This window comes from Pinus tabuliformis, chromosome 6 (genome assembly GCF_031772625.1).
Source record: "Pinus tabuliformis cultivar Carrire ecotype Pingquan chromosome 6, CPIR1, whole genome shotgun sequence".
Classification (NCBI taxonomy): Eukaryota; Viridiplantae; Streptophyta; class Pinopsida; order Pinales; family Pinaceae; genus Pinus; species Pinus tabuliformis.
The window spans coordinates 1,840,352,273-1,840,379,133 of NC_142292.1; the positions used below are offsets into that span (position 1 = coordinate 1,840,352,273).

The 26,861-nt window shown below is 36.8% G+C and overlaps 1 protein-coding gene across 2 annotated transcripts in view; it reads right to left on the reverse strand.

Moving 5' to 3' along the window:
* The window catches only part of LOC149266362 (fumarylacetoacetase), a 184,077-nt gene that overhangs the window by 18,454 nt on the left and 138,762 nt on the right, over nt 1-26,861 (reverse strand). For both annotated transcript variants that reach the window (XM_089430445.1, XM_089430443.1), the window contains exons 10-13: nt 12,609-12,671; nt 12,377-12,441; nt 2,522-2,618; nt 2,164-2,292 (exon numbers count right to left, since the gene is read on the reverse strand). In XM_089430445.1, the coding sequence (XP_089286571.1) occupies nt 2,164-2,292; nt 2,522-2,618; nt 12,377-12,441; nt 12,609-12,671 (354 nt within the window). The remainder of the gene's footprint in view (nt 1-2,163; nt 2,293-2,521; nt 2,619-12,376; nt 12,442-12,608; nt 12,672-26,861) is intronic.

Consider the following 26,861-nt stretch of genomic DNA (forward strand, 5'->3'; position numbering starts at 1 on the left):
GACTTCAAGTCCTCTATATCTATACTAAAACATATATGATGAATAGTCATGACATTTGGGCTTCCTGAGCCTACGTAAGGGCTGGTCGGCTAGATAATAAAACCATAATCTAAATAAATTCATATCTCCATAAATACATATCGGAATCGGATGATCTTTGGATCAATCCTACACCTCTCGACGAGAGGGATCCAATAAAAATATCAGCTGCCATAAATAAGCTGACCCACATGGAGTTTGGCCCTAGTTGCCAATTTAACAAAAACCCTTTGTAAGTTTTCGCTTATTGAAACTTCTTATTTGAACAATTGCCAAACCCTAGACCCCAAAATAACAAGAACACAAAGGCTGGCTCTTTGCGAGGGACAAAACCTCTCCACTCATGAGAGGAAAATCCTTTGTAAGTTTTCTCTTATTGAAGCTTCTTATTTTTACAATTGCCAAACCCTAGGCCCTTGACTAGGATACCCTCCAAGCATAAGTCAAATCCCTCCTCTTTCTGCACTATAACTTTCGGCACATGGACCTCTTCCTTCTGGCACTTTGCTCCTTAATACTCCATCCTTCTTTTGTTGCTTGTCTAAGTCAGAATTATTTTCTTCTTAGGAGAAACCCTAGAAAATTAGGGCTTCTTTTCTTCGTTATAGGGAGAACCTTCTTTGCTTTCCTTAGAGAGACCTTGTAGACTTAGTTATACTTCCGAATGATGCCTCTCAATCTGCTGCCTTCATCTGCTGTCAAATCTGCAAAAGTTCACTTCTGAAATCCTCGCACGTGTGGATAGAAACCCTAAAAGTAGTCTCCTTATCTTCGTTGTCTTTTCCTTCTTCTTCGCTGGATGGAGAGGCCTTATATGCCTTGTTTATTAGACCAAACAAAAATATTATGTGACCGTAAATATAGTGCTGTTGTGACTGCAGGAAGAGGTCTGTTTTTCGCACGTGTGACTGTTTTCTACCCTAGAAAACAGTCCCTTCAACTTCGGTCTAGTCTCTTCCTTGTACGCTGCACTAGAGGCTCCTTTTCTTGTCCTTTTATCACCCTTCTTCATCTCTGTTTTCTGCGCTAATTTTAGAGCTATGAATGCATTGTATGAGGAGTGGACAGCCTCTATAAATAGAGGTCTGCCCCTCCTCTTTAGGCCGACTTGACTGTCCTTTAGGCCAACTTGACAGTTTCATCATATTTCATCTTTTATTCATTGTTTTGCTGCTTGGAGACTTCATTGAAGCTAGGAGAGATTTGACTTGTCCTGGAGATGTTCCCATGACCTTGTACATTGACATTCATGATGTAACATGCCCTTGAAGGGTCTTATCATAATTACATTTTGACTTTGACTTTCTAGAAGCACTTTAAAATGTGCTTGACAAATACTATAAAAATAATTTCTCTTTTCTTGAATAAATACAAATATCAAAATTACATTTATGAAGACCGAACCTAGTTACATTTCCTTCAACACTAATAACAGCAATAAAAATAGAATTCAATAGTTTAATTTTCGTTGTGGTTTCTTTCCCCTGACAGGCATATCTGTAATAAATGACATACTAGTTGTTAATTCTTAATGCATTGGATATAGTGGTAGTTAATTCTTAATGCATTGGATATAGTTAATTCTCATCGAGTTTGAAGAGCAATACATTGCTTTCTAAAGATTTGTTGCTGGAGTGTTACTGTATTGTACAGAAATGACACTTCAACAAATAGAGAATGCTCCCGCATTATCACATTATGAGTAAACTGTGGATCTATATCTCTAATAGCACTTAATGTTTTCGGTCCTAGATGGTTCAATATAGACAAAATTAATCAAGGTATTAATATGATATATTCAATATTATAGATCTCTTAATGTTTGCAAAAACCTTCTCTAAATTAAAATTAAGGTAGTACTATCTACTAAGGACACAGAAATACCAACCACTGACGTACTGAACTGGTTGTTTCATCACTGCCACGGATATAAACATAAAGGAAATAGATGCAAAAGCAGAATAGTGAATTGGCACTCTTGCACTTGCTGTATAACATTCCTATCAAATAACACCATAACACTGCTATTGAAGAAAGGTTTTACTTTTCCACTTGCATATAACAGGATAACAGAGAGTCATCATACTTCAGAGGCAAAATACTTAAAAGTAGAAATGTCATAACCTGACAGCATGCTGTTAAAATGACCTCATCACCATCTTCCACAAATGTTCGAGAGATATTATTTCCAAGTTTCAGTGGCTTCTTCCCATCCCATGATAGCTCTAATAGGGAAGCAAAACTTTCAGGCTCCTGCATAATCCAAGAACTACTCAGCTAAAGATGCTTCACTACAAAATGAAATCATAATCTAACTGTAAGTATGATTCAATGTGTAATATTGTGAAGGTAAAAATTAAGAACTCCATCTACATGGTCCAAAACTACAATAAAACCAGTCAATCTAATATTTTTGACCATATAATTGTGTCAAAATTTATGAAATTTTAGAAAGCAACTAGAACTTGAAGTCATGACTTACAGGCCCACTTATGGTTCCAGATCCTAGCAAATCTCCAGACCTCAAATTACAACCATTGATGGTATGGTGTGCAAGTTGTTGTTCAATTGTCCAATATCTGATCCACAAAATGTTTATTTATGAAATCAGTCGATGTTTCTTCACTCTAAATTGCAGGAACACAAAGCAGTCATCTTACCCCAAAACAAATTGCATTTAAAAGGAATTATTGAACACTCCTATGAAGGCAAATTATTAGATAGATATTTAAAAAGCAACAGGCTGAACTGAGGAAACATGTAGAAAACCACCAGGAAATTCTTGTTCAATTAGTTCAGTAAGTAGTTAGAATATTCAGTTGCCTGTTCAGAAATGATTCTCTTCTATATATTGGGACTATCTTTTTAAGCTACTTAAAACCACTTGGCATTAACAATAAATCAAGTTTGGTTAGGATTTAGCAGGAATTATTCTTTCAAATCCTATTGTGTGTGATCCTCACAAGAATCCTGTGATGCAAAAATCTAACTCCAAAGAAGCTCTGAAATGCAAATTTCTCAATGATTGTGCACGATAGCAACCATAAGAACTTGTTATCATGGCAATTAGTGGATGCATTACAATTACTTTCTATGCCACATCCATGCCTGTACAACATTACTTGGGTCAAATAACCTGACGAAAGTATATTGTTACTTACACCATCAAACTCTTCATCAATGTTGGAGTAAGAACTTACTAAAATAAGGGTCACCCTAAAAGAGAAGTGACCAAGATTAATGTTCTGGTAATCCTAACTAGTTAGCACTTGAATACATATTGAATCTTTGACTCCAATTTTACTACAGTTGACTATTAATATTCAATAACAACTTACAGGCTCGTTATAGGAAAGAAAAATGAAAGTGGAAGGAGCAGAGAACAACAGTATTAGATTGACCAGTACAACCCCATGGGCAAGATCCTGATCCAGGACAACTTGAGACTATATGTCCCTTGGAAAGAGAAGGATATACTAGATCAGCTATGGACAAAGCTGCCATGGGCTCAAATGCAAGAAGGGATAGTGGAAGTAGCCAAAAAAAAAGAATGTGAAGACAGTATTAGATTGACCAGTACAACCCCATGGGCAAGATCCTGATCCAGGACAACTTGAGACTATATGTCCCTTGGAAAGAGAAGGATATACTAGATCAGCTATGGACAAAGCTGCCATGGGCTCAAATGCAAGAAGGGATAGTGGAAGTAGCCCAAAAAAAGAATGTGAAGACAGGATCTGCCAAGTTTGTGATTCAGGGAGGCAGAGAACCAAGTAGTGCTTTCTACTCTGGTGTGAAGCATACATACACACGAGAAAACTCAGGACTAGAGCGGATCAACAAGACAGCAGCATTCCAGGGAAGGCAGCTTGAGGACACCATACAGAAAACTTCAAGGATGATGCACCTTAGAGCTGAGGAAAAAGGGCAGAGCAACTGACACACCTCAACAGGGGTAGGGATAAATAAGTAACTCTGCTCAGCAGCATACCTAGGACAACGCCTTGCCTTTCCATCATACTTTCTGTACCTTGGAAACACTTTTTGGTTTTACCTTTCACAAGGCATGGCCTATTTATTACTAATTTAACTTTCCATCCCATAGACCACTTTGGTCTCATGGACATTTTAATAAAACCTATCTATCTCAATGTCTCTTCTAAAAAGCATTCACAATATCAGAGCAGGCATCATTTGGACTATGTGTTTGAAGACATATTGTGAGGAAATTTGAGACTATGTTCACTTTGCACTTTGCATATTGCATTGGTGATCTCAAGAAGATATGAGAGTTAACATTTTGAAGATAATTCTTTTTTGTTTCAACGGACTTCAAATTTCAAAGCCCTCAACAAAGTAGCCACAAAGTGAGACTAAAAGCATTGCACTCATAGAGCAAGATGTTGAGTATAGGTAAAAACATCATATGCCAGATATTTTGTGCAACATGAAGAGATGTTAAGAAACCAGCATGAATGCCACAATAAGCAAATGTGTTGTAGTGGGAATGCAAGAGCTCTTAGGAGAACACACCTAAATAGCCGCAGATCTGAAATCCAAGCTCACAAAGTTGTGAAATGTGCGTCCCAGTGTCACCCTAGAGGTTTCTTTTGTAGGTCAATCATGATATAACATGATGTGTTCTAAGTGAAAGCAATATAAAAGATGAGATGAGACCAACTATGCAAGTAATAAGAAGAGTATTCTCAAAACTATACAAAAAGTATTGACTCATTTGTGTTATTGTTAAACTTCTAATTCGAAATCTGGTTTATTATTCCTAGTAAATTTATAACCCAGAAATTTAAATTTGCGCTTACTGAATAAAAACACACTAGAATTTTAACTTTGAAATTTACAACAAAAACAACCACAGGAAATAATTCACACACAAATTAACCCTCCAACTGAGCTTCATTTTTATTACTTAGAACAGTAAAGGCTCCCTAACTGGGAAAATGACCCTACTAAAAAATACAAGCTATAACAATTACAGATATTTTATGGGCACTTGTACCAGATGTATGGCCCTCCAAATCTCCATTGAAACACCCCAGCAACCTGCTGTTTGATTCAGCCTACAACCTGACCTCAATCATGTGGCCGATGTGGACTTCTACACACCTGGGCACTTCTACCAGTTGTACGAAGTTACAAACCCTCCCCGAGAGACGTGTGAGATCTCTAGCTCACGCATGCGACTGTTCCTTTCTGATCTGCTAAACTTATTGTACAATCCTGTTGGAAATGATCTCTTGCTGCTAAAATCTCTCTCAATATTTTCCTCCCTTGGCTTTGACCTCTAGATGAAATTCCTTTTTCACCGTCTGCTGAGATTTCTAGCCCTTTCTCTCACTAACTCCTCTTTCTTTCCTCTATGTAATTCCATAGCCCTACAAGGGAATTGTAATAAATGACACTAGCATGATGAAATTATGTAACAGGCTTAGACCCTTGGGACCTGATTACCAAGGAAGTCACTCTAGAGTGTTTTTTTCACTTGATTAATTATATTCGCTTTCACCGATAAATAACTAATCGAGTTTTTTCCAGTGTTGTTAAAATCGCGATAAAATCGCAATTTTATCGGAAAATCGCGATTTTTTCGCAAATCCGATTTTATCGCGATTTTTATCGATAAAAATCGGCACTTTTTTTTATAGGCGATTTTTTCGAAAAAATCGCGATTTTTTCGGTGAAAATCGCCAGAGGCGCGGGCAGCGGGCGTTTTATATGGAAAATCGATTTTTATTTTATTTCATTGAGCAGTCCGTGCGGAGGAGGAGGAGAAGAAGTGAGGGAGAGGGTTGCCGTCGGATTTGGGAGCGAATCCAAGCGATTTTAGGAGGAATCCAAGCCAAGATCACCAGTTTGTCCATAAACCAGGTATGTAGATTAATTTTTTTTTGTTTTGCTTCTATAAAAACTTTGTTTTTCATTGTTTTTAAAGAATTTTTGGAAATTTTTCATTGATTTGGGATGGGTTATTTGTTATGACTATGAGAACCAATTTTTTATTTTTATTTTCTCATTTTCTTTAAACATTGTTTATTTTTTTTGAATTTTCATTGTTTTTTTGCATTTGCCATTGGCATTTGGTTGGGTAACTTGGGTTTAGAAATTGGGATTTTGGAAATAATTAACTTGTAATTTTGCAAATGCTAAATTGTAATTTGTATTATGTAATCCTAAATTCCTATTTCCTAATCCTTATTTTTAATTTTTTCCATAGGTTTGCAAATTCAAAATTCAAAAACAAACATGCCAAGGAAATTGGATCCTTTCTGGGAATATGGTGACCCTAAAACTCCGAATGATAGACAAAACTTGTATTGCAAGTTGTGTGGAAAGGAGATATTCGGGGGGGTGTACAGGTTGAAGTTCCACCTTGCACAAATCCCTGGACGTGATGTGGTGCCCTGTCCTAATACAAATGCTGAAATTATCCGAAAAGCCATGAGAGCATTGGGAGAATTAGAGCACTCTAAAGAGGCCAAAGAAGAACTCAAAAGGCAACTAAAAAGGTCAGTTGAAGGAAGTGGGCCAAGTGGCACTGGTTCTACTGCAGCGTCAGTCAATCCGGTAGCTGCATCATCATTTTTTGTTCCTCGAACCACACCTGGTGCACAACCAACTATCGGTTCAATGATGAAAAGAACTGAAAAAGAACAAGCTGACAAGTTGATGACAAAATTTCTCCTCTGGAGTGATATTCCTTTCAGCATTGTAAGGAATAATCCATTTTTCCAACCTACTGTTGATGCTATTGCCAGTGTTGGCTCGGGGTACAAAATCCCTTCTCTTCATGATTTCAGAGGCCGGCTTCTTCAAGATGAAAAGCGTGACTGCACCCAAAGATTGGAGGATTTTAGGGAATCCTGGGCACAAACAGGATGCACTGTTATGTCAGATGGTTGGACTGACCAAAAGGGGAGAACCCTTATAAACTTCTTGGTTAGTTGTCCCAGGGGGACTATGTTTATCAAATCTATTGATGCAACTCATCAAATCAAAGATGCAAAAACTTTATGTGATTTGCTGGATGTGTTTATTTTGGAGGTGGGTGCAGAAAATGTTGTCCAAGTCATAACGGACAACGCTGCAAATTATGTTGTTGCTGGTAGAATGCTTATGGACAGGCATCCTACTTTATTTTGGACACCTTGTGCTGCCCATTGTATTGATTTGATGTTAGAGGACATAGGGAAAATTCCCTTTGTCAAAGAGACTGTTGACTCATCAAAAAGCATCACAAAATTTATTTACAATCACACATCTGTGCTTAGCTTGATGAGAAAATGCACCAACAACAAAGAGTTGGTGCGCCCCGCCATTACACGGTTTGCGACGAGTTTCATATCTCTTCAATCCCTCTTGAAATCTATGTGGGATTTGAAGAGAATGTTTCTTTCAGAGGAGTGGCGTTCTTCGCCAATGAGCCGCAAACCAGAAGGAGAGGCCGTCTGCAGACTTGTTTCATACCAAGAAGACTTCTGGGCGAGAGTGCAGGAGGTGTGCGCTGTCACTGAACCTTTGGTAAAGGTTCTTCGGTTGGTAGATGGTGAGAAGCCCGCAATGGGCTATTTGTATGAAGCCATGGACAGGGCCAAAGAAGCCATTCGGTCCTACTATGATGACAAGGGAGATGATGGGTTCCAGAGACAACTCCTTCTATGGAAGGTCATTGATGAGCGATGGAACAACACACTCCATCGTCCCATTCATGCTGCTGGGCTTTTCCTGAACCCTACATTTTCTTATGCATGTGGGTTTGATTTTGATGCTGAGATCATGGATGGATTATTAACCTGTGTCCAGAAGATGGTGAGAACTCCAGAACAACGTATGGAGATCTCTAAACAAATTGAGACGTATCAGATGTCAGGTGGCACATTTGGCTTTGATATGGCTATCTTTGATAGGACGGCCAAAATGCCAGGTATTTTTTAGTTTGTAACTTTGTTTCAAATTTCATTGTCTCTTCAAATTCCATTTTTTTCTTATGTTTATTTGTAATTTTGTTGTAGCCGCATGGTGGAAGATGTATGGTGGCAGAGTACCCCTTTTGCAAAAGCTTGCCATACGCATCCTCAGCCAAACATGCAGCTCCTCGGGATGTGAGCGCAATTGGAGTGTATTTGAAAAAATACACAACAAGAAGCGCAATAGGTTAACAACTTAACACTTAAACATTTAAAATATTGCAAATTTCCAAATAAATTTTTGAATTCATTAAACAATATTTTTTTTTATAATATTAATTATTAATTATTATTTCATGAACTTTGTACAGGTTGGAGTCCCGTAGACTTAATGACATGGTCTATGTCTACTACAATCTTCGATTGTGGATGAGGCAACTAGACAAGACACCTGATATGGAAGCCATCTCATTGGACGAGATTGACACCACTGCTGAATGGAGGGTTGAGACCGAGAGGCCTCTCATGGATCCCACTGAGGATTGGTTAGTGCAGGATGAGGGGGAGGAGGAGGGGGAGGAGGAGGAGGAGGAGGAGCAGGAGCAGGAGCAGGAGGAGGAGGAGTTGGAGGAGCAGGAGGAGGAGGTGACACCGCCTACCCGGGCTACCACTAGAGGACGTGGTCTCTGTCTACCTACAGTAGCTGCTACTTCTACAGCTACTTCTTCAGCTTCTAGAGCACGTCAGACTCCACTGCCATTTCCACCACCACAGGCACCAGCATCTTCATCTAGGGGGAAAGGGAAAGCAGTGACATTTTCTCGCAAGAGGGGCAGAGGAAATCAATAGGATTAGAGTCTTAGACTTTCATTTTATTGTATATGACATTATGACATGATGAGATACATTATCATATTTTTTGTTGATATTTTGAGGCTGAGTTGGGACTCAGGACTTACTATTCAGGACATGATTCAATGTTATGTGTGATTTTAGCGCTAGAAATGATATTAAACATCTTATATATTAGTTTTTTTATCATATTTATGTGTCAATGTATTTATTTTATGTTGTAGATGGTTTAGATATTAAAAAAATTGAAAAAAAATGAATATTTTTGTGCCAAACGATTTTTTCCCGATTTTTTCCGATTTTTTCCCGATTTTAACGATTTTTCCGATTTTTTCCCGGCGCCGATTAAATCCCGATCGCGCTTTTAACAACATTGGAACTTTTTTCACTCATAACCTTCAAAGTTGGAGTGTGTCTTAATAGCCTTGAGTGTGTTCTAAGTCTAGGCATTTCCCAGAGTCTCACAAAATTGCATCAGGTATTTTTTAAGATTTTTTAATAATTAAAATTTTCACTTAGAATAGAAATTTTGTATTAAAATTGAATGTAATAATTAAAAAGTGGCACTAGGAAATATTGTATGCCATGTAAGTACTCAAAGTGCATACCAGGTGTACCAGCGTTTTCTTAGTACCCACTTTGGGGTGCAAAAAATAAATATTTCCTCACCAAAATCCACTTTACTAGAAAAGTGAGGAAAAAGAAAAGGAAAATCAATTATTAAATAAATTGGTGACATGGAAACATGTTTTTGGTTGCTTAAATGTCATCAACAATCCAGCAAAGTGACAAAGAAGGAGCAGTCAAAGGTTGAGTTAGAAGATGATTTGGATGGCCACCTAAGCGCCATGAATTAGCTATCCATAAGGCCCAGTTAGGCTACCACTTAAGGGGGTCGAGTTTCCACCTAGGAGGGTCGTATTACTTCACTTAATGGACACATATTTGAAGACTTTAATGCAAGGTCAGTGAATTGGTTGAGGGGCTAAGCTGGCATAGAGTTTAGTAGGGTTGTCTCCCCCTCTCTACCTGTTCACTCAAGAGGATACGTTGCCAATTAAACTCATATGCAGGCGTATTAGAGGTACTACGCAGCACATGTTACAATAGTGGGAGAGTTGGGATAACACATGGAGATTGACCATCAGTTGGGTGGGAAATGTCTCCCACTTAACTACCACTCCTTAACACTTGGCATCCCTGCCCCTCGAGAAGATCAAAGTTTGTCACTCATGAAGAATCTGTTCAGCCACTTAGCAGCTCATATACAACTTCTCTTGGACTGTTGTCACAGTTTGAAGGACACTTGTGTTGAGAATTAGGGTAAGGCAACATTTAAATCAAATTCTCTTTCATTGATTACTACTTGTGTACTTCTTAACATTATCTTTGTTCCTTATTATTGTTCATGTTCGATGCATCAAAATAGCAATCAAAACAATAAGGGCCAGGGCTAAAACCCCTCCTCTTGAGGGGAAAACCCGCAAACCTCTTCTTATAGATTCTTCACAAGATGAGTACAAAGACCATGACAAAACCTTGACCTAAACTGCCTCTCCTAGACCAAGACACAGTCACCCTTATTTCTTGCTCATTCTGCACCATGTAGCACTGAGCACAACCACAGTGAGATAGTGAGATCTAAATGATTGGGTGGAGAAGGACTTTCATCCAAGTGTGTAGGGTTTAACGAAGAGTGCAAGGGGCAGTAAGGGAAGGATCCAAATCAGCCAGCAAATCGAATGACAAGTCAATGGTTTAATCAACTAGATCATTGCCAGGTTTATTGTTGTATTTGTGTTTTTCCTCAAAGGGCCATAATCCTAGCAAGGGAGCCGTTGTATGTTGTAAATTATTGATAATGAAACAACAGATTTTCAACAGGAGAAATCTTGTGTGCATGTGTATGAGATTGGTGTTTTAATTTGCTTCTGTTATTATCTATACCTTAGGTGTTAAAATCTCAGTCATGTTTTTTATTCAGTAGATCTACATCTACTAGGAAGTAATTAACCAAATTGTTGGGGCTAGAAAATTTAACACCAACTCCAAATGGGGCAACAAGATAAGTCTCAACCTGCCCTGCTACCCTCCCAAGACCAACAAACTAAACCTGCCATGGCTTTTTAAGCAAACCATAAACATATTAAAATGGCCTAAAACCTAAATAAGTGGGGCATACAAAAATATCACACAAGCCTATTGGAGATTTTATTCATTGTTGCACTGTCATCATTCATTGTCTTTGGTTTTCAGAGCAAGATGGATATTAATGTAATAAACGTAATATATAAAATAACTATAAATAGTTAATCATAATTAATAATGAAAGAACACTTCATAATGCAAATCCATGTCTTATCAAAAATACATGATTCCCAAGGAGGAAAGACACCCACCTAGGTATTTATATGGGGCCCTCATTTGTAGTCAATCATCTTGTAATTCCTCTTACATTTATTCAATATATTATTTTATCCTAAAAAAAATTCTTTATATTGTTCCAAATATTTTGAACACTAGTGATTTAAATCAGATTGGTCCATCAAATTTGGTATCAAAGCAAAGTCTAATCCTGGTTTTTTGGCTACCAGACCTTTGGTGAAGTTCTTCATGGCTTGTAATTTCCAGCTATATTTCTTGTTGATTTGAAATAAATTAAGGGTACTTATTTTAAGATTTCACATTATAACTAAAGAAGAGAAGAGCTGTTTTGTTGCTGTATTACAGCTGTAAATAAGTGTTTTCAGATCTGGTTTGTGCATGATAGGATTGCACTACAGGGCTGAAACTTATCATAACAATTTGGTATATTTTCACTTGGATTGCCTTGATGAATAGGGTTGTTAAGTATTAAAATTTTGTCTAGTTCCATTGCTGTTTCATTTATATTTTATAGCAGCCTCAATTGTACTAATGGCAACTTAATCTTTAGTTAGGTAGGAGGCTGACCTATAAATATAGGCCTCCAATCTTATGTGCATTCATTCTGGGAAGCTTACAAGTGTCACTTTCAGGAGTCCCGTCTCTCTCTCACAAAATTATCAAGTGTTTCTAGCTTCTCATATCACCAACTTTCATTAGTATTAGATGACAATACTGTGAATTTAGTGACAAAATAATAAACTGCCTTGAAAAATGTCAACCGAAGCTGAAATAGTACAATTGAGGCTGCAACTTTTTTCTCTAATGACAACACTGTATTGAATCATAGTTGAAATCCAAAAGAATTGATATATACTATTACAGAGTAAGACCATTGTTAAACCAAGAAAAAAGAAAGGATTCTAAAAGTTTTGTAAACAAGTTCTGAATTATAGGTAACACTCCATCACCTCCCCCCAATAAAATTGGAATATCAAAATCATAGGAAATTTGCTTTCAAAAAACCCAACGAATGTTTAACATATATGAATAATCGTCCACTTACTGTGTATATTTTTACAGAAATAAAGGAAGAAACACGATATGCTTTTGAGAAGATAAAAATAGACAGATGAAAACGGCAACAAATAAACACGGAACACAAAAAGAAAAAGCAAGGAAAGGAGCCTCTCTCTTACAGGTGTTTAAAGTTGCTCTTACAAATAACAGAAGCTTTCTCTTCCCCGGCTGGTTTTAAGGCAACCTTCAGAAAAGACATGCATAAGAATGTTGCAATTCATGAAATACATACAATGTGAAAAACAAAATTGAAATAATCCTTCAAAAAGGGAGCACAGAATCAATTGAGAATTAAACTGTTAGCATCAAAAACTATGATATGTTAACATGACAAACATAGATTCTAAATACCTCTAAAGGGATATCATAGGTCCTGCTACTTTTCCCAGTTAGATAGGGCAGGGGAGGTGGATCCTGCGTGCAAGTATTAACATAGCTTACTCAGAATTATATGAAAATTTCCAATCCATCTCATTTTGAAGAAAAGTACTTTGATTATGTTTAGTTGCCAAACAATTATATTGCTGCAATCGTTAGCTTGTTATCCTAAACCATACAAAGAGTGCACTCTGTCAAATATCCGTCCAACCTTTTGCAGTAGAAAAACTCAATACAGAATCTTATACCTATGTATCAATATACAAATAAAAAACTTTTATATCAACAGTTCAATGGAAGAAATTTATTTTGGCAACTAAATGTTATTACAGCATATAGCCTGATTGCACTTCCCTTGCTAGAAATGCAATTAAAAAATTATAAAGGAACGAATATTGACATTGTCCTTGTTATCTACCACACATTCCTGAATAACTGCATGTATTAAATGCATTGTTAAAATGAAAATGGTACTGATGTTCAAATGTATTCTGAGTTGATCTCTATAAAACAGGCACTAGAAGAGATAAATCAAACATCCATTTATGCGAAAAGGAAAAACAAAACTCAAACCATGAGATTAGTAATTTAGGAGGCTATCATTCATCCCTAATTATAGAGAGAGAAGGGAAGTGAAGAGGGGAAGAGTAAACAATGCATCAATTTTTTTGGAACTTTCAAATGCTTGAAAAGAAAGCATCATACTAAAGTCTTCAAATGACCAAAAGTAGTCAATGGGATTCGTAACCACCTTCAAAGCAATATCAAGTGGCAATAACTAAAGCAATTCCTTTCCTTTCTAAAGTGCAATGAATAACATAAAAGATATGAAATAAAAAGGAGTGCATCTTAAAATTTATGCAACAGAGCATTTGTTCTACCAAGATTCAAAACGGGGCATCAAGTCCCATATCCTATATCAATAACTGTAAGATCAATGATACTTGGTCAATGATGTATTATATTAGTATTTTATGCATTAACCTAACTTTCCATAGCAGACTTGGTTGGAGATAATATCTTACCTAATAATCAATCTCACACTATACTTTATATTTGTAAATCTCAAATAACACCCCCACCTACCTCCACCTACCACAATTTTGTACTCTTATACATATCTAATGTAACACAGAATGTATAACATATCCAGGTAGTTGTGGCAATCGTGTTTCACATTCTTGAACTCCTGTGTGAATATTATTGCTAACTAACTTGGGAACACATCAATTGGTATCAATGGAATATTCAAATCTCAATGTTGGCTCTTCTTTTGGCTCCATAGCTGATCCAATCTCTAATACAAATTGATGTTTTTATCTCCACCTATGTATTCTCTTTCAATGCACATTAATATTTGGAATTTGTATTCAAGGGATCTTTTCACCCATTCCCTCAGTCTGGATCTGTCCTATAGCAAGGAGTAACACCTTCTGCCTTGACTTCTTGAAAAATTGTTTTTTTTTTTTGTTTAGGATCACTCTCTTCTGCCCCCATTCCAGTTTTCCTTCGACTCAACCTTTGGAGTAATACAATTAATCTTCAACATGGGCATGGGTCCATACCAACTTCCAACACACCAACTACACAAAGTTGAAGGGCTATTTCATTCTTCTAGTAAAAGGATCTAGTATCAACAAAAATTGAAGACAAATTTGCTCAACGAAGTCCACTAATCTAGCCCTCATGGTCGTTCTAGGTGTAGCGTTGCAAGGGTCTCAGACCTTTTGGAGTCAGCTGGTATTTGAATGGATTGGCTTTCTCCATTCAGATACTCTCTGTCTGTATCTGGCCATCTCTTACCTATTGAGCAGGGGTTGAACAGTTTGTGTAGGTCACTTGGACTAACTCCTAGTGTGGGTTAAGTCAAAAGATGACCTTCTATGCTAAGCACTCCATAGAGGCAAGGGGCAGACTCATTATCCAGCCCCATACACAGTGCACTCTTTATCTGTCCCCAAGCCAATTCCAAGTGGGTTCATGATGACTTCAAGTTGAGAAAGATCACCAATTGAATGAGTAGAGAGGATTTGCCAGTCGGCATCTTTGTGAGGTTGAAATAGAGAAACACTTTATATTCCGCTACCCAATTTACTATTAGATCTATAGAGAGGGGTAAGCAAACCCTGTCCAATTTCTTCAAGCACCCCAACCTGCCCTTATGCTTTTGTTTAAAATATAAAAATAGTAAATAATACTAAATAATAAATAATAATAAGTTAATTAGCTAATGAAAAGCTAAAGAGCACATACCCCTTAGTCTTTACTATAATAGTAATAATAATATATAATAAATTAAAATAAGTTATTGAAAAGCCAAAGAGCACATACCCCTTAGCCTTTACTATAATGAAAAGAAATGAAATGATATTTTAACGTCCACAAGACTAAAAATAGTCTACGGGATTATTAGTTCCCTGTTTTTTGTCTTTTGCAATTCAATCCTTTTCTTGTTCAAATTGATGATGAGCTGGCCCAACTTTCCAACAATCCCCTCACTAAAAAGACAATGCCAAGAAACCGATGCTAACATATTCCCATAACTTTCTCTAATGTCTTTGAATGCATCGCATTCCAAAATGAAATGTTTTTCCGATACCACTGCCCCATACGTGCAAAATGTACACACTTGTTCTTCCCAAGCTTCTTTAGGCCTTTTCCACGTCTTATTTCACACCGAAGTTGACGCGAGTTGGTTCTTAATTGAGCAATAAGAACCTTTGCACTCAACGAAATGCTAGCTCCAATGAACTCTTTTTGTTGTAAATCACACGTAGGGTTGAATTCCTCAATGTAGTACTTCTTCTTTCTACCCAACTCTTTTCCCCATACTCGTTTATGAAACTTTTCCATAACAAAATCCCTTAGCTCCTTGCTATTTGTGGGTCGGGCATTGAGGTACATGTTCCATTTTTTGCATCCATATGTAGTTTTGTTTCATCCATGTTTTTTTTCTTTTACTCATGCCTTCATTGAAGATAACATTAGGCCATCTACCTACTCCCATTTGCTCAATTCTTTTTAGATATCTTATGAGCCACACCATAGCAATTGCTTCGATGGGAGTTGCTCCTGTTTCTCTCAACATTATCTCATAAGATACAAAACTTTTTATTTTGAACTTGCTCATGATCAAGCATTTTTGGATTTTCTCAATTTGTTTCCATTTTGAGACCGGGTTGTTGCAAGCCCACAATTCACACCCATATAGTATCACTAGGCAAACTAGGAGTCCAAAAGCACTTTAGTCATTTTCCAATCCCATAACTTTGCCTCTATACATCTGTTTTGAAGAGCATATAATGCTTTCCACCCTCCTAAAATTCTCTTCTTTTTGCAATCCTCCCAATTAAGTTTGTTGTTGAAATCAATCCCGAGGTACTTGTACTCATTTACTTCTTCAAGAATGTTGCCTTCAAAGAAGAACGTATGTTGGCTCTGCTTCCTTTTATTAGAGAAAATCATTATTTTGGTCTTGCTAGTATTGACTTGCATCCCCACTGCTCTACAAAAATGCTCAAGGGCATATAGGTGCATTTGCAATCCATGGGCCAATTTAGAAATCAATACAAGATCATCCGCATATAAAAGAAGCTTTATCACAAACTCCCCCAACCAAACACCATCTCCACCTTGTAGATTTAGCCACTCTTCCAGTTTATCAATATATAAGCCAAAAAGAGTAGGAGATAGAGGACAACCTTGCTTGACTCCAATGTCACTTCTAAAGCTTTTTGAAATACCTATGGAGGTTCTACTTTTGACTTTCACCTCTTCTTAGAGTCTATGGACAGTGGCTCTATAATGAAATGAATTTCAAGTTCTTCCATTCTACGCCACAACTTGTCTCTAGCGACTGCGTCAAATGCTTTTTTGAAGTCAACAAAGCAGCAGAATATTTCTTCTTTGTCCTCACAAACCTTTTCAACAATGTGTCTCAGCGTAATACCATGATCCATTGTAGAATGCTTTGGCCTAAAACCCGCTTGTCCTCTTGCCCTCTTTTCTTTTACTTCCACCCACTTACTAATTGTATTTTCTACCATGCTGCCAAAAAGCTTTGCAAACAAAGGATTGATCATAATACCATCATTTTTATCAACCATCAATATATTTTATATTTGCGAAATAATTGTCTTCAAGTATAAAGAGGTAACATTTATTTAAAACATTGGCATTAGCGTGAGCAGACCACCCGTGCCTTGGCCTACAAGCAAGCAAAAAAAATCTCAGTCCTATGACCTCCCAGCAACCAATTGTCATACAACACGCCGTTGTATTTCCAGTGGCTGTCATACAGCGACTGCGATACCATTGCGTTCTTTTGCTACAAATTATGGCCACCAATCAATTAAAATTTGGCATGAAATCTGCAGCCGTTGTACAGCCATATGACTTTGCAACCAATTTCGTGCACTCGATGGACAATTCCGTTAGACCATATATTTGACACTCGGATATGCTCCCGATGTACAGACTATGCCCGTACACATCTACACCCTCCACAAACACACTCATGCTGTTGTATGGTCAATATAATAAATAAATTGTGTGTCCCCAGTATGCCCAATTGTATGGTTGTATCCCTGCAAATTGACTTTTAACAAGTAACTTTATAATTATTTACTCATTAAAAATAAGTAATTTAAAAAATCAATTTAATAAATAAATATTTATTTATTTATAATAAAATCACTTTATAAAAAATAAATAATTAAAGAAAAGCATAAATGAAGTTAGAGAAAAAAAAAGGAATTATTTATTTATTTATAATAAAATCATTTTATAAAAAATAAATAATTAAAAAAAAAACTAAATGAAGTTAAAAAAGTAGGGAGAATTATTTATAGAAGTTAAACAATATAGAGATAAGGTCAATCATATAAGATATTGTCTTTTATAACAAGGAAAAAGAAAAAAGAGTTGAGAGAAGGAAAAAAAGTGTTAATGGATAAAATCAATAAACTAATAAAAAAAGAGGACACGGTACAGTCCAAGAATCGATGGAAAACTGCATTAAGAATGAGAAATGACAACAAGGATACTCAATTATCATGATGAAAGAATTGACCAACTAACTAAAAAGGTGGATGCATTATTTGCAGAAACTAAAGAAAAGCATAAATGAAGTTAAAGAAAAAAACAGGAATTATTTATTTATTAATAATAAAATCATTTTATAAAAAATAAATAATTAAAAAAAAAAACTAAATGAAGTAAAAAAAGAAGGGAGAATTATTTATAGAAGTTAAACAATATAGAGATAAGGTCAATCATATAAGATATTGTCTTTTATAACATGGAAAAAGAGCAAAAAGAGTTGAGAGAAGGAAAAAAAGTGTTAATGGATAAAATCAATAAACTAATAAAAAAAGAGGACATGGTTGACAAGTTGATAGTACAGTCCAAGAATCGATGGCAAACTGCATTAAGAATGAGAAATGACAACAAGGATACTCAATTATTATGATGAAAGAATTGACCAACTAACTAAAAAGGTGGATGCATTATTTGCAGAAAAGGTAGCCTACAAAAAATCGACACCAAGTCCAGAACCACAAAATACAAGTGATCAAACATATCAAGAATAATCACAAATGATTTTTTCCGGAAGTGAATGTCATACAACAGTTTAGATAGAGATTATCAAAAAGTCAAAAGAGAATTACCAAAATATGACAATAAGATTTTTTCAGGAAGTGAATGTCACACAACAGTTTAGATAGAGATTATCAAAATGTCAAAAAAGAATTACCAAAATATGACAATAAGGACCATAGAGGAGCAGTGGTCTGGGTCAACAAAATGGAGGGTATCTTTGAATCAACGCCGCCCCCCCTCTCGCTAGGTGAGAGACAAAATAATGAGAACTTCCAAAAACTTAGAAGAGGAAGCTTATGATTTGTTTTTATGGTGGCTAGAAAATGTGACGTTTGCTCCTTTCATTGGCAAAGTTTCATGACTATTATATTAAAAATATTCCATGATGAAGAAAACAATGAGCTATATAACAAATGTGTATATCTTAAACAAAAAGAGAGCATAAATGATTATAAGCACAAATGGGAAGTTATGGCAACAAGACAAAATAGATTCACAAATGAACAATTGCTAATAATGTATATTTGTGGGTTGAAGGATTACATTCTATTAGCCCCTATACTACTAGTGTAACCCCTTATTGTTATTAGTACAACCCCCTTATTATATTGTTGTACCCATGTAGTCCCCATATTGTTACTATTGTGCCCCATAGAAGCCCACTATTGTTATTATTGTGCCCTTACATCATTATTGTTATGTCAGCTCTGATTATATGATGACCTCTTAGACTCCTATATATAGAAAGGAGGTCTTTTCATTTGTATCATCCAAGAATTGTTCATTTATGTAATGTAAAGGAGGTTGCCCCCTCGAAGAGGCTGAATTCTAAGGCGTTGATCTATCTTTTCTATCTTTTTGTGAGCTGATTTCATAACATTTGGTATCAGAGCTTTGGATTCTAGGGTTTCGCTGCTCCAAATAGGTCATCGTGGCATTTTCGCGCTATATTTGCGAAGATATGATCTGAGGAAGTTGGTCTTTTTGCAGACTCCTGAATTACATTCCAAACAGGTGAGCAGGTGACCTGGGGAAAATCGTCATAATTTTCTCTCTGAGCATCGGATTGAAATTTTGTAAGAAGGTACAGAAAGAGGACGAAATGTAGTTTGTTTCATATATTTTTCAAAGCCAAAGGTCGAAACAGTGACATGTGGCACTTCATACAAGTTCGCTCTTCTAGAAAGGTCTATAATCAGGTCATCTTGCGAGATTGTGCATAACTCTTCCTTGGATAATCCAATTTGGATCAGACTGGTGGCATTAGAAAGAGGATGCAGAAGGCTACTATAGGTCACAATTTTAAAACTGGATGATCCGAAATTACAGAAATACATCAGATTCAATATCAAGCTCCTATAAGTGAAAAAAGGTGTGTAGTTTTTTTTAAATTTTTGCATAAGCTTGGTTTGAAAAATTAGTTTGAAGGAATTCAAAGGGCATAGTAAAGCATTATTATCGGTAATTGATGCCCCGAGGAAAGAAAATGCAAACACTTAGTAAGCAACTTGAAAGCTCTAGCATGACTCATGAAGAAGAGGAAGAAATGCAATATGATATATCAAAATTATGAGACCAAGTGCAACAAGTGTCACTTGCACAAAAATTAACAGAATCTAAGATGAATGGTTTAAAGAAAAACGTAGAAGCTAAAATGGATGGTTTAAAGAAAGGTGTAGAAGCTAAGATGGATTGCTTAAAGAAAGGCGTAGAAGCTAAGATGGATGGCATGGAAGCGTAAGAGGAATGGCATGGACACTAAAATAGATGGCATGGATGATAAGATGGAAGAATTGAAGATAAATATGAATAAGTTGCTACAAGAAATGGTCACTAATGGTGAAAGGGTAGTAAAGGAAACTCATGATGAAAACAAAAGAAATGTTAATCATGATTCCATAGACTCTAATGTTGGATCGAAGACCCACCATATTCCAAAAATCGATATGAGGAAGTTTGATGGCAAGGATCCCGCAACATGGATATTACAGATGGAGCAATTTTTCGATCTCAATAATGTGCAAAACATACAAAAGGTACGCATTGCAACTTTATATTTGGAACCAAATCAGTTTGTATGGTATCAATGGCTTTGCTCTCGTAAACAAATTATCGCTTGGGCAATTTTTACGGAAGAATTGGCAGCACATTATGAGGATACAAAAAGCAACACTTTTTTTAGCCAATTGATAAGTCTCTAACAAAAGGGTTCAATAATGGAGCACATTGAGGAGTTCCAAAAATTGAACATAAGGGTAAAAAATATTCCAGAGGAGCATAGGATTGATGTGTTCAAATGGACTTTAAAGGATAATATCCAACATGATGTTTGCTTTTGGGAACCTGATTCATTAGAGAAGGCATTTAGGTTAGCAATGAAAATGGAAAGCAAAATTATGGCAACCAAGAAGCATACCACTCACAACTATAAAGATGGAAGTGTTGTTTCCCCTAGCCTTCCACAACCTATAAGGTTGACACCACAACAATTGGAAGAAAAAAAGAGCAAAAGGGCTTCGTTACAGTAGTGATAGCAAATACACTAAAGGCCATAAGTGTGCTGAGAATAAACTATTTTACATAGAGTATGAAGAGAAGGAAGAAAAGGATCAAGAAACATCAAAAGAAGAGGATATACGCCAAACCCAACCCTAGAGAAAGAAGAAATGAATCTGACCATATCTTGTAAAGCATTGGCAAGAATTACCACTCCTCAAACTCTCAAGATAGAAGGATATATCAAGAAGAAAAAGGTTCAAGAAGTGAAAGATCACATCAAGAAAGAAGAAATGAATCCAACCATATCTTGTAATGCATTGGTCAGAATTACCACTTCTCAAACTATCCAGATAGAAGGACATATCAAGAAAAAAAATGTTCAAGAAGTGAAAGTTCACATCGAGCATCAAGAAATGAATCCGACCATATCTTGTAAAACATTGGAAGAAATTACCACTCCTCAAACTCTCAAGATAGAAGGACATATCAAGAGAAAAAGGTTCAAGCAATGAAAGATCACATCGAGCATCAACAACAAGTTCTCCAACTTTTAAAGGATAACGCCACTTTGGTGCAAAATCGAATGAAACAACAGGTAGATCAACATCGTAGTGAAAAATGTTTTGATGTAGGTGATTGGGTATTTTTACAGCTACATCTCAAGCAAGCTATTTATGAGAAGGAAATGTTGGCAATACTACATGCGCTTAAGAAATGGCGACCTTACCGAATGGGAAGACACTTCAAAGTAAAAATGGATCATGATAGTCTTAAATACTTTTTAGAACAACTATTATCTTTAGAAGAACAGAAAAAATGGGTCACAAATATGTTGGGTTATGACTTTGACATCATCTATAGAAAAGGAAAGCAAAATTTTGTTACAGATGCACTCTCAAGAAAGGATGAGGATGTGGAAGCATTGTTTTGTCATATTTCTATTATCCAACCAAATTGGGTAAACGAAGCAAGGGATGAATGGAAGAAGGGATGTATGGCCACTTATTCAAAAGTTGCAAAAGATCCCAATTCATACAATATTGCGAGAAATTGAAGAGGAAGGAAAAATCATATTAGAACCTGGAGTAGTGACAGAAACAAGAACCTGACAGCTACGAAATCGATCAATTTCAGAGTATCTCATCAAGTGAAAGAACTTACCCGCTAAAGATTCCACATGGGAGGACAAGAATTTTATACAGAAGCATCAAGAACTACTCAAGCGTTGAGGACAACACTTTTTGAATGAGAGGGACATGTTAGGCCCCTATACTACTAGTGTAACCCCTTATTGTTATTAGTACAACCCCCTTATTATATTTTTGTACCCATGTAGTCCGCATATTGTTACTATTGTGCCCCATAGAAGCCCACTATTGTTATTATTGTGCCCTTACATTATTATTGTTATGTCGGCCCTGATTATATGATGACCCTTTAGACTCCTATATATAGAAATGAGGTATTTTCATTTGTATCATCCAAGAATTGTTCATTTATGTAATGTAAAGGAGGTTGCCCCCTCGAAGAGGCTGAATTCTAAGGCGTTGATCTATCTTTTCTATCTTTTTGTGAGCTGGTTTCATAACACATTCATAGTGAAATAAAACTATGAAACCCTAAAATTGTTGAGGATGCAAGACATGTGGCAAAACTAATTGAACAAAAAAACAAAATTCAATAGGCCATCATTCACCAAGGAAGATGAAAACCATCACGAAGACACAAATAAGAAAGGGGTAAACAAATGTAGATATTGTGGGGACAAATTGTCCCTAGGGCACAAATGTGACAATAAGAAATTATATAATTATAAAGCAAAGGAGGACTCAAAACACATCTAGCGTGTATTGGAGAGAAGGAAAACAATTGTCGTGCAGAAAAAATTGGACACCAAGACATAGATGTAAAGATGTGTCATTACACTATTATAAAATAGTGTATAGGGAAACCACAACCTAAGACCCTGAAGCTTAAAGGAATCATAAAAGATAAAAATATCACAACATTCATAGATTCTAGCACTACTCACAATTGTATAGACATTGTTGTTGCTAAACAACCAAACCTTTTCGTGTACCCCACCAAGGACCTCACTGTGAAAATTCCTAATGCGCAAAAGGTCAAAGAAGTAGGAAAATGTCATGAAGTTTCAATTCAAATACAAGAACCGCAATTACAAGCAGAACTCTATGCTCTATCGCTCGAAGAGCTGGATTTAGTGCTAGGTGCAAAAGGGTTGATGCAGTTGGGAAGTTATACCACAAACTTTGAAGAACAATTCATGGAGTTTAACTAGCAAGGTCAATACTATAAATTATATGGTATTGAAGCTTCCACTTCATTCCACCACAAAAATGTGCTCAAGTAGAGAAATCCTATTTACTATGCTTCGAGGGCAAAGTATTGCTTATGACGAATACAATGTTATACACATAAATATAATAAATAATAATAAGCTAAATAGTTGATGAAAAGGTCAAAAGGCACATACCCCTTCACCTCATGACCAGACAATGTTATAAGTAAATCGCAACGAGGCTCATTGCGAAACATTATTCTTATCAATCATCAATATATTTTATATTTGCAGAATAATTCTATCAAGTATAAACATGGATTGTTTATAACAGCTTCATGCCCACATTTCCCAAGCTCCAAGACTAGATTTCACTCAGCAAATTATTTTCTACTTTACAAAGCTCCCATCAACTACGAGCACCACAAACAAATTGATAACAGCAATGCCTCTAACTCTAGATCAACGCAGGCCCGAGGGACCATCCCCCTTCCCTAGAGATCTCAAAGACATTGCTAGACTAGATCCCTTACCAGCACGTAGACGATATTATCTAAGCATCAATAGCAAGTTACCTCTTTCAAGTAACAATAAGGTGGGTTGTCCAAATCTTCGACCAACTCTTCCTCTGGACATCATTCAATCTTGATTTTTTTTCCATTCAACCTAGAATGTTTGGAGACATAGATCTAGTGGACCATGATCTAGTTTATGGATTCTTTCCCTTTGTACATCTCCCTCCCATTGTGGCCACCTATATTCGAAGTCAAGGAATTTCCATGCTTTAGCATAGATTTCAGGCTTTACCTTACTTTCTTGCTCTATATATAGGAGACATGTTGGTACTCCTGCTTTGTATCTACATCACTTTACTCTACAGTCCTATTGACCTACCTTTATGGTCAATTGTTGAGCATTGATAATATTTTCTTATCTCATCTAAGTAGAGAGGAAATGATGAGACCTACTTTTAGTTAATTTAGTCAAAGATTCATTATAGTTGTACATCTCATCTAACTCTTCATAGGAGATGGTTAAAGATAATAACTCACCCAATACTTCATATGTATAGTTGTAACTCCTATTCAATAAGATAAATGTAACTCTCACCTAACACTCCACCTAACTCTTCACCTACCACCACCAACCACAATTTTGTACTCTTCTATACACCTAATTGTGATGTAGAATGTACATTTTATGTGTACAACTCTGGCAAAGTCCTTTTCTCATTGTTGATCTCTTATGTGAATATTCATTGTGTCTCACATGCAGTGTTTTTAAAACCGGAACCGGTGACCGAACCGGTCCACCTAATGAACCGGTTTACCGACCGGAACCGGTCTAACCGGGACTGGTTTGGTCTAAACGAACCGGTTTTTAAAAAATACATTAAATAATTAATTTGCAATGAAACAAAACTATTTTTAAGATGTAAAACCATGATTCCAAGCCAATAGAGACAAAATATGCAAAGTTTGCTCATTTATATACCATGCAAAGGTGAATATATCAAAATGGCACCGAGTGCAATACATATCATCGACAAAATAGCAAAATACATAAGAAATGAGGCTCTAAATGGCCTATAAAGTCCAAAAACAATGCTGCAAGCTATGAGGCCATTGGCCTACTACAAGTCTACAGTGTACACATGATCAATCATCAAGTCCATCACCACTACTAGACACAGGATCATCATCAGGAGCTACATAGACATCATCTGGTTCAGAGTCTGAGGATGCCTCTGCCTCATCTGCAACATCAGTATCAATGCCACCAATGACAATAGAAGTGGACCTAATGGAAGCACGAGTTTGTCGACCTGCACGACTAGTGCCTTCCATTGGTTCCTTGCCTTTCCTTGATGCCGCTACTGATCCTGGTTCTGATGCCGCCACATAATCTGCCTCATCCTCCGCTAAAGCCATGTCGATATCAAAATCAGCCTCAAACACAGGATCTTCAGTCTCCTCCACCCATTCTGATGTTGGATCAATATCGTCCAACACAATGGGATCTAGATCAGGTGATTTGCTCATCATTTGGTTCCTCCTCAGTCGAAGGTTGTATTGCACAAAAACAAGATCATTTAACCGTTTTTGTTCCAAACGGTTTCTCTTCTTCGTGTGTATGCGCTCAAAAACAGACCAATTGCGCTCACAACCTGAAGCACTACAAGTTTGACTGAGGACTCTAATTGCAAACCTTTGCAATTGAGGACACTGGCCACCAAATGACTCCCACCAATGTGCTGCAAAGAAAAAGACAATAATTAGTAACTTAGTTTATAATTTGAATTGTAAAGAACGTAAACAATTTTAACTTGAAATGAAAAACAAAATGGAAATTGGAATTGCTTACCTGGTTGGTCCACATCCCTTGCCATCTTTGCCAAGTTTTTGCCAAAAGTACCACTTGCTTGATTGAAAATAGTAAGCTGTCTATGTATATCCAACTGGTCTACATGGTTAGGGACCATGCGCTCCAAGCAATCAATCAATCCAGCTCTGACCTCCCCATCATGCTGATCTCCTAGCCGATTTTTATAGTGATACCTTGGGTTCAAAAAATACCCGGCTGCATGTATAGGACGATGGAGTTGATTGTTCCATCTGTTATCAATGATCTCCCATATACGGCCATATTTAGCTAACCTGTCATTGTAAGTTGCCCGTATCTGCTCCTTTGCCTGATCCATAGCTTCATAAATGTAGCCCATGGCCAATCTTTCCCCATCCACCAACCTTAGCACCTTAACAAGGGGCTCGGTAATTTTCACAAGCTCTACAGACCTTTTCCAAAAATAAGTGTCTAACACTTTCTTTTTGGTGTCTTTTCCATCTGGTCTACGAGCCCACCGAGATTCAGACCATTCATCAGAGGAAAACATTTTCTGCAAGTTTCTATGTTGACCATTGAGACATTGCAACGTGAGGAAGTGAGTTGCAAATCTCGTAATTGCAGGCCTAACAAGCTCTTTGCCTCCAGTGTGTTTCCTCATTAGGCTCAATACCCATGAGTGGTTGTAAATGTATTTTGTAATGCACTTGGCATGCTCTACAGTGTTTTTTACCCACTCCACCTTGCCTATATCCTCAAGCATGAGGTCTATGCAATGTGCAGCACATGGAGTCCAAAATATGGTCTTATATTTGGCCTCAAGCATCTTTCCAGCAAGAACATAGTTTGAGGCATTATCAGTGATGACCTGCACAACATGTTGCTCCCCAACTTCCTGAATAATGTTATCCAAAAGCTCAAATAGAAGGCTTGCATCCTTTACCCTATCAGATGCATCAACTGATTTCAAAAACATGGTTCCTTGAGGGCAAGAAACAAGGAAATTAATGATAGTGCGGTTCTTTCCATCGGTCCATCCATCTGACATAATGGAACAACCTGTTTTGACCCATGACTCTTTAAACTCAACCAAATACTCATCAATGGAAGATATCTCTTTTTGTAAAAGAGCTCCCCTCAAGTCATGCATACTAGGGCCTTTGAAGCCCTTTCCTACAGCTATAACAGAGTCCCACATAGCTTGGTAATAAGGTGAGCGAGCAGCATTAAATGGGATATCTGAATCATACCACCATCTAGCAATGTATTGGTGAGAAGTTTCTTTGCATTGTTTTTTCCAATGCTGATCCAAAGTGGGTTGAGAACTTGGCTGGGAGGAAGTGGGATTAGATTTAGAAGAGGCAATGGTGGCAGAAGATGAGAAATAACTTTGGATGTTTGGTCTCTTTGCTCCTTTTGATGGTTGGCCAACTCCAACAGAAGGATGAACATAGTGAAAGGGGTCATTGGTGGAAGGGATAGAA